This window comes from Botryllus schlosseri, chromosome 4 (genome assembly GCF_051294905.1).
Source record: "Botryllus schlosseri isolate E-star chromosome 4, Bs_hap1, whole genome shotgun sequence".
NCBI classification, from domain to species: domain Eukaryota; kingdom Metazoa; phylum Chordata; class Ascidiacea; order Stolidobranchia; family Styelidae; genus Botryllus; species Botryllus schlosseri.
This window is the reverse complement of record NC_137239.1, coordinates 13647464-13664820: the sequence shown is the minus strand read 5'-3', so window position 1 is coordinate 13664820 and position 17357 is coordinate 13647464. Positions and strand designations below refer to the sequence as shown.

The 17357-nt window shown below is 40.9% G+C and overlaps 1 protein-coding gene across 1 annotated transcript; it reads right to left on the bottom strand.

Annotated features, from left to right (window-relative positions):
• Positions 1-809: 809 nt before the first annotated feature.
• On the bottom strand, positions 810-15232 carry LOC145437073 (furin-like protease kpc-1). The gene is made up of 13 exons (XM_080314248.1): positions 15075-15232; positions 13734-13796; positions 13545-13673; positions 11417-11582; positions 7642-7814; positions 5763-5975; positions 5233-5333; positions 5023-5126; positions 4126-4450; positions 3939-4054; positions 3765-3871; positions 1132-1171; positions 810-1050 (listed from the first exon to the last, which is right to left on the bottom strand). Exons 1-13 carry the CDS (start codon positions 15150-15152, stop codon positions 926-928), a joined length of 1740 nt encoding a protein of 579 aa, XP_080170374.1. The 5' UTR covers positions 15153-15232; the 3' UTR covers positions 810-925.
• Between the last annotated feature and the right edge of the window lie 2125 nt (positions 15233-17357).

The following is a 17357-nucleotide window of genomic DNA, read 5'->3' as shown; positions in this document are numbered from 1 at the left end:
TCTATTCTATAAAACTATAGGGGTTGCGAAGTGGCTGACGTATTATGTACTTCGAAAGGCACTACTTACTCGTACTTGAGCAGAATACTACTTTAATTTTACTTCTACTTGAGTAGCCTTCTAGACAATCTTGACCACTTCTGGTTAAGGCTGGGCACAATGATTCGAGTACTCGAATCTGAAACGAGTAATAAATTTAATGATTCGAGTCGAGTAGTAAAAGACGATTTTTTCCGAGCACTGAAATTATACGCTCCTCGTCACTGAAAGTTAATTTATCAAGGAGAATTATATTTTCGATACTAATTTTCACTGTTGAAGCCTTGAAAGCTTGATTACCCGGATCGCAGCATACGGAACATATTGTACAAAACTACGAGTGTAACTGGAAATAACACATTTCCGAAGTCATGATTATCCCACAACATTGTCACCAAGTACAATGAAATCGGTATGGTCGAAAAAATACCAAAGTATCTTGAATGTGATGGATAACAGGCATAATATTCTTTGTGGTACATGTTTTAACTTTGACATATTACATTCTGTTATGACGTCATTGAGTGATACTCGATTACTCGACTCGACTCGAAGCATATTACGTGATTCAGAATCGAATCACTCAGGTGCTCGATTTTGCCCAGCCCTACTGCTGGTTACTAACCAAAGGACGAGAGCACATATACATTGGCTAACTGTAAAGCACTCAGCTATAGGGCGACTTCTAATAATGTACTAAAATCTTGACCACTCAAATTCTGCTATTCCTGTGACTACCGGGAGATTTTACAACTGCGAAAAACCAAGACTTATTGAGTTATTCGATTTATTTTCCCTAATTGCGTACATAAATGAACAGAAACTGATTTGCACTGTTTCACCCACGGGGTGCCCCAACGTATTGTAAGCAATCAAGACTAAACAATTAGGTCTGAATCTCCAAATCTTTACAGGAACATGGTCGGTCGTTTTCTAGAATTCTCTGCAAAGAGCAAAATATTCTGCAAGACGCGTACTTTGCAAGTCGTTCAGCCTTTCCCAACGAGGATTCTAGAAAATAACGGGAATAATCACCCACGCCACTTCCTAATCGTTATAATCCTCATAATAACAGCATGGTCGCAGGCCTACCTGGCAATGATTGTGTGGACGTTTGTCTTGCCGTCATCACCTGGAAGACGAAAGTACATTATCGATACCCAGAGACGGTCAAAGCAATCGGCGTTTCTACTCAAGTAGAAGTAGAAGTAATATCATAAATTTCTACTGAAATACCATTAAAGCTAGAGTTCCAAAATATGTCAAAACTATTTCCACTGGAAGTATAAAGTAATAGGTTTCATAAGCACTAAAGTAAATGGTTTCAAAAAGTAGGTTTGGTCGCGCCGTCGCATACTTTTGGTTGTCGCTGTCTGTTTTCCAAGTTTAGAGGTGCATGATTGCGGCTAACGCAAAATGACGTATGACAATAAGGCAGTGGTTCTTAACCTCGACTCCAGCGCCCCCAAGGGGCGCTGGCGATTTTGAAGGGGGCGGAAACGCTCAGGGGGCGATATGGGGGGCGCTGGGCTTAGGGGGCGATAAGGGGGCGCTGAAGAAAAATGCCGTAGATGATGTGGTAGTAGGACATATTCTCAATGAGCATTCCGACCAAATTAAAATTTCACAAAACATGTCAAACCCCGAAACTTTTGGTCGCGCTTCGCGACGATGTTTGCTACATATGTTTACATATATGTAGTGGGTTATTATAATTCATATACAACGAATTGCGCGTACTTTAGATCACCAATTTACCGTTATATAAAACACTGCCGTCACACTTGCTAGGGTTATTTTCAACAAAATGTTTCGTATTAGGTATTATATCCCGCAGCGCACAGCGTGTGAAAATCGAAGAAGGGGGCACTGTATATCACTTTTGATTGAAAGTGAGAGCCCTTATACATAAAATAAGTTTTGACTCTTTGTGCACGAAATAAATAACTAAATATACTTGTATTTGAGAGCTACAAAATTAAATCGTCAGAATATTTCTTCATCGTATCGAAAAGGATGATACTATCTCGTGTTGTGGTTCACAACCTCACATGAACGTTATATAATCTGAGTTGATCTGTTTGGAATACATTCACGTTAATATAAATACCTGGGCACAGTGCTAAATTCAATGTCAGCAGATATATGCATCCAATTCTCAGTTCACTTACTTATAGTTACGCAAAACACTAAGACAAAATCCAACACCATTAATTTCCCCGTATTGCCAATCGGTGATGTGAATTCAGGAGGATTCGAACCACAGGGTGTTTGGCCGTACCCGATTGTTGATAGAAAAACCTTGATGTGACCCTGAATATGCCACACACAATTTTTATATGGTTTATTATAGTCGAATGGTCCTCGAGCGCGATTGAAGCGCGAAATATTTTCAATACCAAAGTCCCAAAAAGACCGATTGAACTTTGAACTCTTGCCAAGACCGAAACTGCTACAACCCAAACCCCCAATCGGTTAGCTCGGAGGGTGCCCTAAATTATTTCTGTGAATGAACATAAATTAAGCATCATGTTTTTACGACTCATTACGAAAGAATACGCATAATTATAGAAATAGGCATTCTGGCGTCGGCCATTACCACGCCACGATGCACGTAGACATATGAAGTTCCGGTGAATATGGGACTCCGAGAAATGTGTCAAAAAGATCGTCAGCGAGAAAATCTTAGCTGAAGAGGATTGACCTTATGTTGAGCGTGAACTTCGATGTATATATAAGTCTAATCGTCCGTAGGTGCTTAAGTCGCTCGTGTCGCATTATCATGTCGTCACAATCTGCACCCCACAGGACAAATAACAGTCCTTACAATATGTGGAGGGGGGCGCTGGAGCACGATAATTTTTGAAAGGGGGCGCTGGAGGAAAAAAGGTTAAGAACCACTGCAATAAGGCTTGCGTTTAAAACAAATGGTGGTTTCAAACACTTTGTTTAAAACATGTTTTAAACAATGTTTTAAACAAAGGCCTTTTTGAATTTTTTTTTTCAACGTTGTATAAATATGCCATAATTGTGTAGATACTTTCCAAAAACATGTTGCATGAGCTTACTGGCGATTATCACCCGATATAGCCAACCTATACGATGTGGGATCGTTGGAACCTTAAAAATAGTCGGTTCAACAGCTATAGTAGGTAGATTTGGTCACGAGAGCTATATTTACCCTATATTTTCAATTGTCAATGTCAATCCAATATGACGCCACAATTGAATATTCATGACGTCATGGTTAACAAAAAACAATAAAACATGTTTTAAACAAGGGCCTTGTTTTAAAAATGTTTGTTTTCAAATGATTTTTGTTATTAATGCAACGCTAATGACAATACGAACATGCCTTATACTTCTTGAAAACTTCTCAGTTTCCATTACACAAGGGCTATTTCATGCGGCTGTCATTCTAATTCGCTCGTAAAATTGACGAAAACCTACCCCACGATCACTTTCAACTAGCAAAGTTCGAAAAGATTAGTAATTTAGCTTCAAAAACTGTCAAGTGATGTGACGTAAAGAAGAAATGACGTAACTATTACAAGTACTCTCACACAGTACAAAGACTTCTTCACTGAATACCGCTGTCGATACAATGATAGATACCAAGAGTCACGGCAGTTTGTGGCGGCACATGCTATCTTTGAAAAGCGTGGGGACTGAGGACCCAGCTGAAACTAGCCGTCTTGCGTCCATGTAGAGACGATCCATCATACCTCATCATAAGGGCTTTCCTTCCCAGTCGCTGTTACGTATTCAAAATCATCCCAATCTCTTCGTGATGTTCCATAAAGGTGGAGTATCAGCGGGGTTTCGATATATGCTAACAGCATAAATTAGGTTGTTTTGGTGGTTGCCACAATGCTGCAGATTACGGTTTCTTTATTTACCTTCCCTTTGCTTTCTCTCGAACACAATCTGCCATTCTCCCACCGGATTTTCATCCCAATAGTGAACTGTGGTGAGATTCCAGTTTCTGAACCGATTGTATTGATTGTACGGTTTCCTGCATTATATATATATATATATATATATGACACAAATTCTGCACTAGTAACCATGCGCATTTAGACCTACCGGAATCCAAGGATTACAGATTTCGTGCCGCTCGGTGATATTAAACTTGCCGACAATAACGTGTATTGCAACATGTTGTTCGTATTTATTGTTAATTGAACGTGCTCCAATCTGTCCGGTAATGTGTCGCCATTTTTGCAGGATATGTCAGTAACATTGAACGTGATTCGTGTAGATGTATTGGGAGACACTTTCCAACGACCGCGCACATCCGTAGCATGAATGATGACGCTACATGCTTTCCGCTCCGGGACGGATTTCCAAACGCGCGCCTTTTGGACGAGTGCGTGCGCATCCATCAGTCCATAGCCGAAGTATCCACTAACTAAGACAGAAATTGTACCATTTACACCAAAATAGCTGCGACGTAGTCGCAATGAAATACATAGGGGCCATAATTCGCTCCGAGAGACATATATTCTTATTTCTTATCTTGGGCTGCTTTGATGTTCTTCAAACATAGGTGCGTTGGAATTTTATTTCGATTACAAATGCCGTATTCGAGTGGCCCATTTTAGCACATTTAGCATTATGCCACTATCACACCGACATACTAAACACGGTGTACATCATAATTGTACATTGTGTACAATGTTAAAATGTAAAAGCAGCTTGCATAACTTTGGCCCCAGGATACCAACTCATAAGTCTATAATTCCTTACGCCTTGGTCACAGGAAACATCGATGGGAAAGTGAATTATCATATGTTTTGGGTCATTGTAAATTTATACGGCATCAAGATCTACGTCAATGACCTTGAGAAGTGGGTGCGATCAAATTAAAATAACAACGAAAACAAATTCGGTTTGACACAACTTATTAAGCTGTTGCTAGTCAAAATCAGGTAAATACAATCCCAGCGATTATTAAAAGTATGATATAGGCCCATATGTCACCTTTTCGGCCGACGCCATTAGTCGTGAAATCAGCGACATCCAATCCTTTTGCGTTAGAAGTTCTAACTACGAGATGTTGCACGTCTCGCCATGTCAGTTGCGGACTAAATGAGAATTGAATACATACCGCTTTAGAACGTGTCAATGCATCGCATTGTTGCCGATATATGACGACACAGTACTCGGCGTCGTCTCGGACTATTTGCCTACTTTGCTTGTAGACAAAGTGCCATGATTCCAGCTGCGATGCCAGTGGATGCGGTACTTCCGGTGTAGCCATTCGTGCATGTAGAGCGTATATTAGTAGTTGGCTGTAAAACAGTTCTTAGATCATTGATTGTAGTCACAAGCTAGAACAGTGGTTCTCAACATTTTTGTCTTCGCGGACCCCTTTCGGACCGTCACGGATCCCCGCGGACCCCCACGAAGTTTTAGTTCAAATTTAGCTCAATTATCGTGCAATCGTCATCTGTCTTGTGCAAATGAAAACTACAGCCTTAGTCAACAATTTAGCAATTAAAATGATTCTGCACAGTATGATATTTCATCTCAGACGGCCATTCTGTTGGTGTGGGCTCTGCAGTTTTACTAATAATGAAGTGAAACTGCCTCGTCATTTTCTGAATTTAAAAAAATACAAATTAGGTTATCAAATATTTTGATGCTTCGCAGACCCCCTGAAAATGCCTCGTGGACCCCCGGTTGAGAACCGCTGCGCGAGAGTGACTTGAGCGACTTACAATTTTCGATTTCCTGTCGTCTCCACTACCGTATGCGCTAGCTAGTGTAGAGGCACAAGACTCTCCGTACCATGCTCTCGAACCATCTTGGGTCACAGTGCTTATAGAAATAGTGAACATGCTACTTGCATATCCATCACAGTTGCAGTCATCATCAACACGACCTCCATTACCAGTCGCCCACACCAGTATGCTGCCTTTGCCGTTCCTCCCCTATATGAAAACGCACGGCTATGGTCCAGAAGGGTAAAATAACGATAAACGTCGAAGCATCGCGAAATATCAAACAATAAATCTGCTCGAAAGCCGAGGTGAATTGTGGAAACACCGATCGAGTTTTTTTTTTGTCAGCACCACATATATACCGTAAAAAGTGGGTAGGCTGATGCGTGAGTTTAGCCGAAGTGTTGACCTTTTGCAGTCAACACAACAAGTTTACTTTTTCAAAATCAGCTCTTTTCAATTTCGGTAAACTAACTTTATGCATTTTAAAAAGTGTCCACATTTCCGGATTCCAAAATACGGTAACCCCGGTCCATAGTCCCCGAGAACTTTGATTCAAGGTCGCTGTTTGAAGTACAAAAGTAAATAGGCTCCATTCTAGGACTAGTTTAGCTAAGTGTGAAGTAGCAGTAGTCTGCAATCCTAACCACGTAAGTAAGTAGTGCACGTAACCATCATATAACAATATAATGCAGTGGTCGAGAACCTTTTTCGACCGAAGAACCTTATTGACCCAATAATTTCAAATGTGACTCCCAAAGAGCCATAAATGTCAATCAACTGTGACGTCACAATTGAAAATTTGTGACGTATTGGCAGCACTGTTACATGGAATTCGTATTGTGCAGCTTATTTTCCCTGCTCACGTGCGTAGGTGGAGCCAAACATGGTCACTACAGCAGAACATACATCGAAACCTTTCATGATTATTGGTATTTTCTATCGATGTTTAGGAATAACTGGATTTTGATCATTTTTGCTCAAGCAATTTTCAAATTTATTGTGCGAAAATAAATACCGAAAGGAGAGCTAAGGCACAGGTGAGGCACAGACGGACCAAGCCTCGCCTGTGATAGCGCAACTCATCGTAAATAGCTTAGAATTTTATTCACTGATATTATTCGGATGCAATTGTCGCACTGATTCCGAATCTCTAAATAATGATGAACTTCTCCAGTATTCAGCTAACAAAACGTTGCGCTACACACTTAACGGCGGTACTAGAAAGGTAGGCAACTTACCGACCAGGAACATGGATAGCTATGGCGTTGTTTTTAATTTGAATTTCTAATTGTGAATGTCACTTTCAAGGCGGTTCATTTCTCGGCGTAGATCAGGAAGAAAATGTGTATTTGATAACTGCATTGTCATACACGCGCCGCCATGTCTGCTATTCTCCATGATCAATCAAGGTATCGTGCAATCCAAAATTTCGAGGCGCACCATGTCGGGTAGATCGAATTCGCGAGTGATGTTATAGTTACAGGAGCGACAGCAACTTAAAAATTTGAGGATTTTGAAAAGGGGATACAAGACCCTAACTCTGGATTTCACACCGTATTGACCTCTCAAATACATGTTTAGGCTACCACGAGAATTAATATTCTGGCCGTTATGAAAATTTACTTACAAGTTGCTGCAATATTGATAAATTTATTAGAAAATTAAAAGTTGTTAAAGAGCCATATCTTATACCCAAAAGATCCATATATGGCTCGCGAGCCATGGGTTCCCGACCACTGATATAATGTCTTCTGGAATTCGTTCTGTTTCGATGAACTCACCGGATTTCTGCTCCGTTAAAATTCACAATCCTCACCAGATACCTGATGATGGCTCACCTATGCTATCAATTCTCATCATAAGTCTGACTTACCTCTGTAATTGCATGTTCGATTGCCAGGTTTGCGAGATTTCCAGGGCCGTCAACAGTTCTGCCATCATCATCCGGTCCCCATCCGGAGACAATGATATCTGCGTCACGGAAGGCAAAACGGATGGAATCAGCCTCTATTTCATCTATTACATCTCCGTCCAGCATCCTTATGCCTTAATAAGGAAAAGGAATCCGGATTTACCGCAGCGCAAAAACATCCAATTCATAGGCATGTGTCACTTTAAAAAAAAAGACTTAAGCGTAGCAAATGGTCACGCCACAGGTTGATATGCTCAATTTGGACAACTCATTAACACTAATGTACTGTTGCGTAATAAATGAATTTACACCTGCGCTACATTGCAGTAATCGTCACTGATCGCACAACTGGTGTACCATCAGGTAAGTTGAATTGCACAATATTGTGATATCAAAGAACTCAATAAACACTGTATCCTGCAGTGGTTCGTCAACTTTGTAGACCCCGACTCAAATCTTAGTTTAATTCATCTCGCGACCCAAGCCTCAAACATCGACATGACTGCATTTTAATGTCAGTACGCTACCTGTTCACGCGCATGTATGAAATAGAGAAGGCACATGTGGGGCAGATGGGGCACCGAACTACAGATGGATCAAAAATTGCAAAATGATCTCGGGCCCTTGACTGGTCCGCCTATAACAGCAGATCTTTTGCTGGCTCAACACTTTGATCCAAGCTCTATCTACCTCGGATATATATATATGAATATCAGCCTTTCAAAAATATGTGTATGGACGTTAAAATTTGTTGCTCGAACGTATCATCGGTCCCCGCCGGGTTGGTCCAAAGACACACCACCCGGGGACCTATGAGACGTACACTCAAAAAGCCAGATGTTCCAACTTTTCTTGTTGTGTACTCCATAATCCAAGTTACAGCAAGCCAAAGAACAATGTTTGGTCATCACCTTGGAAATAAAGAATACATATTAACTTGAATGTTGGCATAATATGAGGTTTCGATTTGGGCTCGAGTTTATACATGTGATTGTACAAACAGATTGCCCGTAAAGCGACATTTTGACTTCCAAATAGCTCGTTATAGCGATAAAATACCACAGGTAATTATGATGTATGTAGGCATGTTTCTGTTGTTGCATGATTAGTTAGTCCAACTATTTTGCTTGATTCGACCCCCCCCCCCACGCTATAAATTTGTATTTGAATTGAATTAAGTCCATTTAAGTATGGCATTGAATAAAAAAATATCTGCCGTTATACAGCCTGATACAAGCCGTACTCTTGTGGCGACACGTGGACCTCTCCATGCCAGTTCGGGTAGCTCAACCGAAGCCATGAGGAAGACCACGACGTCACACTCGGCCTCCGCAACGTTACCAGGCCTGAACTGCCCGCTTCTGGAGGGGGCTATGTGGCGACACCATGCGGCACCACCACTGCGGTTATCGAAACGTACAGTGCTTTCTCCTATTTTCATGTCGCTTTATATATAAAGCCATTGATTGTGCTTTTGGTCAGTTCGCTTAAGTGTTGCTTACAATAAACTTGTTACCCGCTTAACTCTTCACATTAAAAGGATTACTGGTTTGTTCGCATTGCAGGTTACAAAGAAAAATGGATATGTCGATCGAATTTTTTAACCCCCCAACACAGAAAACATCTGTCATAGACCCCATAACTCGAGCAGGTCGAAGTTACATGGATGTGAGGAAAGATTCTGACAGTATACAACTGTTAATGAATTCACAGAGTGTAATCATGGGATCATGATGGAGAATGTTTCAAGTATATTCGGTCCCAGTGTCTCATCGGTACCACATCTCCCCTACACAATGCGGTTCTGCGTAACATGTGTGACGCACGCGATTTCAAATTGGGGTACATGATTCTCCTATGCGGGTCACATTTATACTGCGGGACTCAGATTGCAAGGTTGAGACCGTTTCTAATACCGAACATATCAATATTGAAGGTTTTGGCCAATCAGCGTCGATCATTCTTGGTCAAGGTGTTATTGCATTCATCCGAATATTTTGGTACCACATGTTAGAGTGCCGCACGTAGGCCAAAACTTCATGTCTTCATGTGTCCCGGCGTAGGCGGAAAGGGCGGCTTCAAAATACCGTTGCACACTCCTTGAGACCTTGACTAAAGCACCCCAACTGTGTCGGGCGGCGTTATGTGATACTAGGAATATATTGTTTTTTCACAATTGCCAATAAAGTAGATTAATGTCTGTAAATTGGGCGTATTAAAAAATAATTATAGTGTGCGGCAGTTACGGCCAGCCTCTTTTCCTCCCTCTACCCTGCACGCCCTCTATCCTGCTCAAGTATTATCCGAGCAAGTTGGACCTTTCCAGAGATATCAATGTCAGACAAATCTTATGACATCCAAACAATTTATGTAATACAAAGGTCAGCACACTTTCATGTTCAAGCCATTGTAGTTACGGCTTTCTGCGTGTTCTCTTATTGGCTATGCCCCACACAGTGATTTTGTACATGTAAAAACCATGCGCGAATATATTTTTTGTTGCGAAAAATTTAGCAAACCGCTTTAGAGCGATCGCCAGCTCGCGACTTAAATTTATACCCCTCGCGACCCATACTTTAAGAATCCCTGGCATACTGTATTACGGTGTAACACACACATATGGTTAATATAGTATATTAGTTTTTCGAATTCGGTGCTAAGCCACAGAGCACGGGCTGAAGGGGTATTTTCACTTGCTAATTAAAATTAAAAGCAAAAAGATTTTAGCAATGCAATAAATAATTTATGGAAAATCTAACAATACTAAAGGCTAAATCCATAAACACGATGCGTCGATGGGCCTGTACGCCCTGAGCCCCTTACCTGAGTTGATGTTTGATTGTTACTACATGGATCATAATTGCTTCACCATAATCGCTCATCTTGTGTTGAAACAAACGAAGTATTGCTAATTGTGTTATATCCTAACGATAAAAATTGCGAGCCTGTGCCGAATTAAGCGGGGAATCGTCCGAATTTAGGAGCTCATCACCGGTCTGGTATGCCACGGTCTGCGATATGACCCGTTACAAAATATCTTGGGAATTAGTTCTACTGATATATATGCAATTGTGTTCGGATAATATGTCGAGTGTCATAATAGCGAAACAATCTGAATGATTATGACAGTGGTTATTCTCGTGCAAGTCTCTAACTACCGCTAATTTTATTTGCATTGTATTTCGAATTGTTCCATGATACTGTGTCTTGTTTTTCTTTTCGTTCCTTAGTTATTAGTTATCGACAGTGAAAATTGCTCCTGTCCTGGGTGGCTCTGCTCTGAAGACTTTGTCATATCGAGCCTCCCATGTCGCATTTCACTGGTACATTTTTGCAGTGTGATGTTGATATGTAATGTAAACAAATAAAGATTCTCTCTCTCTCTCTCTCTCTCTCTCTTTGGTAATGTTGTTATTTTCAGCCTCCACCAGAATAGATAACAGTTGGTCGCTTGTGAGAGTGGTTACTTTTCTGCAGCTTGTGTACTTGGCTCTTCCATAGTCGAATTGACTTTTCTTAGTTTCATCAAAGAAAATCTTATTCTATATCTATATCTATATCAATGTGATATGTGATATGTCTAAACCATTGTAACTGTGTAATGCGAATATTTGGCCACGGGTATGGGTAGCAGGTCATGGACAGACCAAGTCAGCACGCGTCCGAATTGCGATAGTACAGATTAGACATGCCAACTGCTTACACAGTAATATGATTTCAAAGTCCAGTACCCTACCTGCAATGCTCGCCATGTAAGCGACTCCCACAGAGCACTCGCTGTTATTCGCCGCAGCAGCTATTATTCCTGCTAATCTAGTCCCGTGTCTATTTTCATTCGCGAATGAATACCGGGGAGTCGGATCGTTGTCATCACCATTGAAGTCGTATGATGCAGAAGAATTCTAACAGAATAGTATAGTATAGTTATTTTCCATTATCATTATTTTAAACATGCAACGTATTCACGATATTTGTATAAGAGAATAAAACTGAGCAACCAAATTTTGCGGCACTATTAAGAATATGAGGAAAATCGGACGGGATGACGGTTACTGGGCAGGTATGGTAACTAAGCCATCACTTAGGACAGGATCACCAACTCGTGCCACGCGGGTCGCATTTGGCCTGTCAGATCATATTCTGCTGTCCGCGGCAGCAGACTTGAGATTTAAATTCTGGGAGTAATCTCAATTTCTCAGCGGCGAAGAAGATCACAACAATATCCTCTCATATGCGCATCTTCGTCACGCTGCACTATATAATATGCCATTGTCTGTATCGGCACCGTGCTTTCCATGGTGAACAAGTCGATAGCAACGAATCGACTTAACTTGATGTGACAGTGGGTCAGACGAAAACATTGAGCGAGACACCAACTACAACGCCCCCTGACTTATCGTTGAGTATGTCCTGCGTTTTACGCGCAGTTCTTATTCAAGTCGCGGTTTGAAAGATCAGACGGCGGGAAGAAAGTATTGAAACTATAATTCCCTTTGATGTTATAATATATCACTTACGTCGGATTGCAAAGATGCCGATCGAAAAGTTTAATCGTTTTATTAGCGATCAAGGATTGATCGGCGTCTGTGCAACACACTTTTAGTGGAAGGAGAAGTGGGATTTCAGTGTTCGAACAATGGCCTCTCACTACTCCACTCAAATCATTAGTGATGCTACATGATTCGGATTCCAGTAATCGAATAATTGTGCCCAGCCTTAAACCATCATGACAACATGGGCAATGGGCATGTTAGTCGCACTATAATCACACTACAATCACACTACAGTCACACTGCAAAAATCGAGTGCTCATCAGAATGTCTGGGTTTTTATTTATTTCAGTACATTGCGTAAATGTGTTAGAGAACAAAATGGTGTATCAGGTGACATCAGGTGACATCAGGTGAAATGCAAGGCCGTGGCGCACAAGGCCTGAACAGGCGACAAGCGCCACTGTCGTCGTCGTGGTGTATTAATCATTCGACATTATTAGGGATTCTTTTAAATTTTACTTCAATCTCTACGTTTTCCTTAGGGTGCAGTTTGCTCCTCGGAATATGCGTGTATTTACCAGTTTTGCTGTGAGTAAAGTATATAATATTGATAATTTCTATGCGCAAGTAAAAGAGCAAAACGGCCCATTGACGCAGTATGGCATAACATTCGCCGAATCGTAAAACCATTTATGCTTCAATATACGTCTATTCCGACTCCCGTAAGGTATAATTTATGTGTAGGATAGTGGTTCTCAAACTGCGGAGAGTGAAAGCATCTGAAGGGGGCGCGAAGCTGCGGTCAACTGATTTTTTTCTGTGCACGGCGCAATTTAACTCTAATTCATTGTTATATTGCTTTGTGCATAGTCTTGATTTCATGTTTGAGAATCGGCAGTCATAACCTTCCATGTTATCACACTATCCGTTCGGATAGCTAGCATTCTGGTAACATTTTGTGATATGATGATAAGTGGCGCGCAAAATTTTTCACTATCAAAAAAGGGTGCGTGTCTAAAAAAAGTTTGAGAACCACTGCTGTAGGACCACGACAATTTAATAGACACATCTCTCGGAGACATATAGCATGCAAAGCAAGTTTTACACCACACAGCAAACAGACTGGTTGTGGATATACTGGGCCACTTCAAACTCGTCTTGCCGTCAGCATTGTAAAACGATTGTATTATATTACTGCCAGGGATCAGTCAGCTGCTTATATTTAATGGAACATGTCCTCACTAGGCTCCACAATAATCATTAGCTGTCCTCGTACAGCAACCTAGTGGCGCGTAATAATCTGAATGAGATGTATCATTGGCCTCTATGCTTGAATTCGATATTATAAGGAAAACAAGCCTCTATACTCACATAGTTCGGTAGAATATCAGGATGCTGGTATTCCACACCATCATCAAGAACAGTTACGAGGACACCAAGTCCGTTATATCCTTCATTCCACGCCTTCTGTACATTCATGCTCGGTCGCTGATCTGTAAGCTATACAAGTTACATCGTAACAGGGATTATACCTATGTATATGTCATCAATTTTATATACCAGAAACCAGGCATCGCTCCAACTCGGGTCGTTAAAATTAAGGTTCTTCACTTCACTGGATTCCTGTAACAACGACAAAAATAGCAGATGCAACACCCCCAATCGCAAATACTCAGTAATCGGTATTCTTTTAGGAAGAACACGTGCACCACGCTGTTTACAAAGGCTAAGGTAAAGGACCAACTGCTGGTCAGCTTGGGAAATTGAAGGATTGAAGAAAAAACATATGTTTGAATTTCCTGTTCAAAATTGTCATTAATTCGGACTAGTGTATAGCATTGTACTACGGTCGCCGAATATGGGATTTACGGACAGCCTTGATACTTACCACCCTTGTAAATCTGCTGCTCAAAGTTGCGGAACCCAAAGTGCTGCGAGCGGGATGATTTTATTCAATTAAAGTATGGTGTTTGGTTACTTTCCGAAGATACGGCTATATTCCTTTTGGTTTGCGAGTGCAACCGTGTAAAATTATAATGTATGTGCTCTGGGTGATAATGGGAATTTCCGACGATGTGCAAGGTTGTATTTTGGGGTGGATATAAGTTTGGGCACCCCTGCTCTATTCATTCAAGTTCAAGAATATAAAGACGCCACATAGGAGTTGGCTGGTAAGCGTATAAATCATAATTAGAGATTAGTAAAAAAAAAACTAATTAATGAGTTGATTGCTTAATTCGGAGGCAAAGCTGATGTGCCGGAAATTATGAATTATCTTGTGTATGCTGTTATAAGCAAGGTTGTCGTGTTGTCCTTGTTGCTACAATTTGCCCTTAATTTGAAGGGCGGTGCCCTGTAAAACTATAAGTAGTCCTTGTGTGCTGTCTTTTTGTTTAGTCACCAATTACGATAGTAAATCCAAGTCTTCCGTGGCATAAACGATGCGAGATGGCAATAAAACTCAGATTTAGGTCACGGTCAAAAAAGTTTAAGAAACACAGCTTCAAATGCTTAATTGTAGACTAGGTGTCGAATCATCCATGTACTTGATTTTGCCTAGCCCTTGTAGTCGCGACTCAGGCATTCCGACATCGATACATTCTCGTTGAATTATAACTGAAGTCAGTCTGCAATTGACGCACCATAATACCGTGACTATCATACGCTTCCAACATTCCGTATCTAAAATCGAAAAATTCAGCGGACACTGTGTTGGAATGACATGTTATGGAAGATGTTTTATCGAGATTATAATGATGGCTCGACTTCCACAATTACCATGCATTAATAAAATGATGAGTTCACACGAGGGTGTTTCCGTGGGGATTTCGTTATATTTACCCGCTAGATCCGTTGCTTCCTCCAACAAAAATGCAGCGTTAATTACCGAATTCCACGGACCTGTATTGCTGCGACGTATCTTGTTCGTATATTTCCATACACAACAACAATCACTAGAAGTGCTCGACACGGATACATATTCAGTACGCTAACGCCACAAAGTCAGCTCTTGATTGTTTACCTGTAATAATCGAGAAATGCGGTAGACAAGATTACAAACAATTTTGCTCCGATCTTACATTACATAGCTGCCTGAAGATAGCCTATCCTGACAGTAGATTATCTTGCTTTCAAAATTAATGCGAGTTTCTCTCCGGTTTTGCGGACGCTACAATCCTTATTTTTTCTCGACGGATCTACAAAGGAGTGCACGCTTGAACGATAAATAAACAGCAAACACAATTAGACACGGAGATGACTAGGTTTCCTTTACAGGCCAGCACTTTGTTGCAGATGAAAAGTTCTCCACTTGAGATGGATTTCTTTTAAGCCAATACGTATAGTCGTATATGTACGCCTCGGGGAGTAATCGGATAATAATACTGTAAGTATAGGAGAGAATGTAGATGCGAAATTTTGACAAGGTTTCTCCTAGTAAAGGTCTGCCGTTCCAAAAGAGAGAGAGAGAGTCTTTATTTTCATCGAACCAAAATACATAACAAATGGCAGTGATGGTGGTACAGAAAATATGCGTGCACAGTATTCGGTATTAGATAGGAATGATCGATAAGACCGTGAAGGTCATCTAGTCTGATCACACCAGCATCAAACAGGTACACTTGACTCAGAACAGTCTGGCTGTAAAAAAATGTTTAGTTACGAAAGGAAAATAGAAAAAAATTAAACAATGGTAGCAAATGATCAATGAAGCAATGTCTGGGCGAGGTAGGGCAACAGTGTTAGTGTAACGACAAGAGGTGATCAAGTAGGGCTTTTTTGAATCTATTATAAGGCAATTCACGGATATGTGATGGTAATGCATTCCAGATGATAGGTCCCGAGTAGTCGATAGATCTCTTAGTTAGGTTGCTATTGGGTTGGGGTAAGTAGACGTTTCCTTTAGACGAAGATCTCGTGTAATGGGAATGGACATGTTTAGCAGGTATGAAAAAGTCATCAAACACAGGAGGGAGACTATTGGAAAAATATTTGTGAACAACTTTTGATACTTCGAAGCGATACAGTTCATCAACTCGCAGAATTCGTTGCGAATTGACTAGAACTGATAGTGGGCACAATTTCACAAATCACCTGTCTGCGCAGTCGCATGTTATCACATGGTGATTGACATGGTTCAGTGGGCACAAGGTAAAATTATCGCAGGACGTCATTCTCACTAAATTTTGCTGCTACCCCTTCAACCGCACAGTTTTTCTATCAAACGCCAGGAGAATATATGAATTCCATGGCGTGTAGCATTCATGAATATTGTCGAATTGCTTGCCCGTTTTATCGTATGAATCGGCATCAATTGATCAAAGCTTTTATTCACAAGAACCCACGTGCTTTGGCGTGAACAGGTAAATTCCAGATAGTGGGTTTTGCGTAATTTGATCTTTGATGAAACGCTGTCTGATAGAAGTAAAACACTGCTCGATATATATTTTGGATGTAGTCTAGATGAGAAAATCAAATCGTTTTATAAAACGCATTTGAAACCGACCCGTTAGGTTGCGCTATGTAGCTAATAGGGTCATGTGCAATTGTGCATTGTGCACTATATTTGCCCGGATGTACCTACACTACAATTTAGCAAGTTACTAATTCTCATTACCTGCCAAAGTACGCGGCCCATCGTCCAAGTTTTATTTACATGAGCACTTTTCATACCCCCAGTTTCTGATTCCACTTGAAGTAGATTTGACATGTCCGGAAATCACTTCCACTTGTAATTGACTAGAAATTTACGGTGTTACTTCTACTGAATACTTTCACCAGCTCATCATATACTGTATCGCAGGGGTCACCAACCTTTTTGCTGCCAAGAGACACTTATTGGGTACTGGTTGAAGCGACGGGCTACCATTCACTCCCTCCGTGTACCTGTACCGGACTGAATTCCCTCTTTGATATTCATAGCACTGGGCAGGAATCACATTGCGGTAAGACTTATAAGAGCAGTGATTCCCAAGTGTGGCCCCCAGCTAGTCTTCTTGCGGCCCCAAAAAAATATTAGCAAATCGAGTTATGACAAAAAATTAAATTTATATTCATAAAATACACTAGCTTGGCTTAGAGTCTGGAGTTTTTAATTAAGATTCCAGGAAAGTCGTGAGTAGACTGCTATCGTTACGTCCAGTAGAACGATCAGTAGCTATAGATATAGATAAAGACAGGACCATA

Bases quoted from the DNA above. Each gene is read 5' to 3' on its own strand.
- LOC145437073 (XM_080314248.1), bottom strand. From the start codon at position 15,152: ATGTATCCGTGTCGAGCACTTCTAGTGATTGTTGTTGTGTATGGAAAT. The intron at 13,674-13,733 runs GTATATAAAATT...TAACTTGTATAG, and splicing joins GGAGCGATGCCTGGTTTCTG to CTTACAGATCAGCGACCGAG. The intron at 11,583-13,544 runs GTGAGTATAGAG...CTATTCTGTTAG, and splicing joins CTGATATTCTACCGAACTAT to AATTCTTCTGCATCATACGA.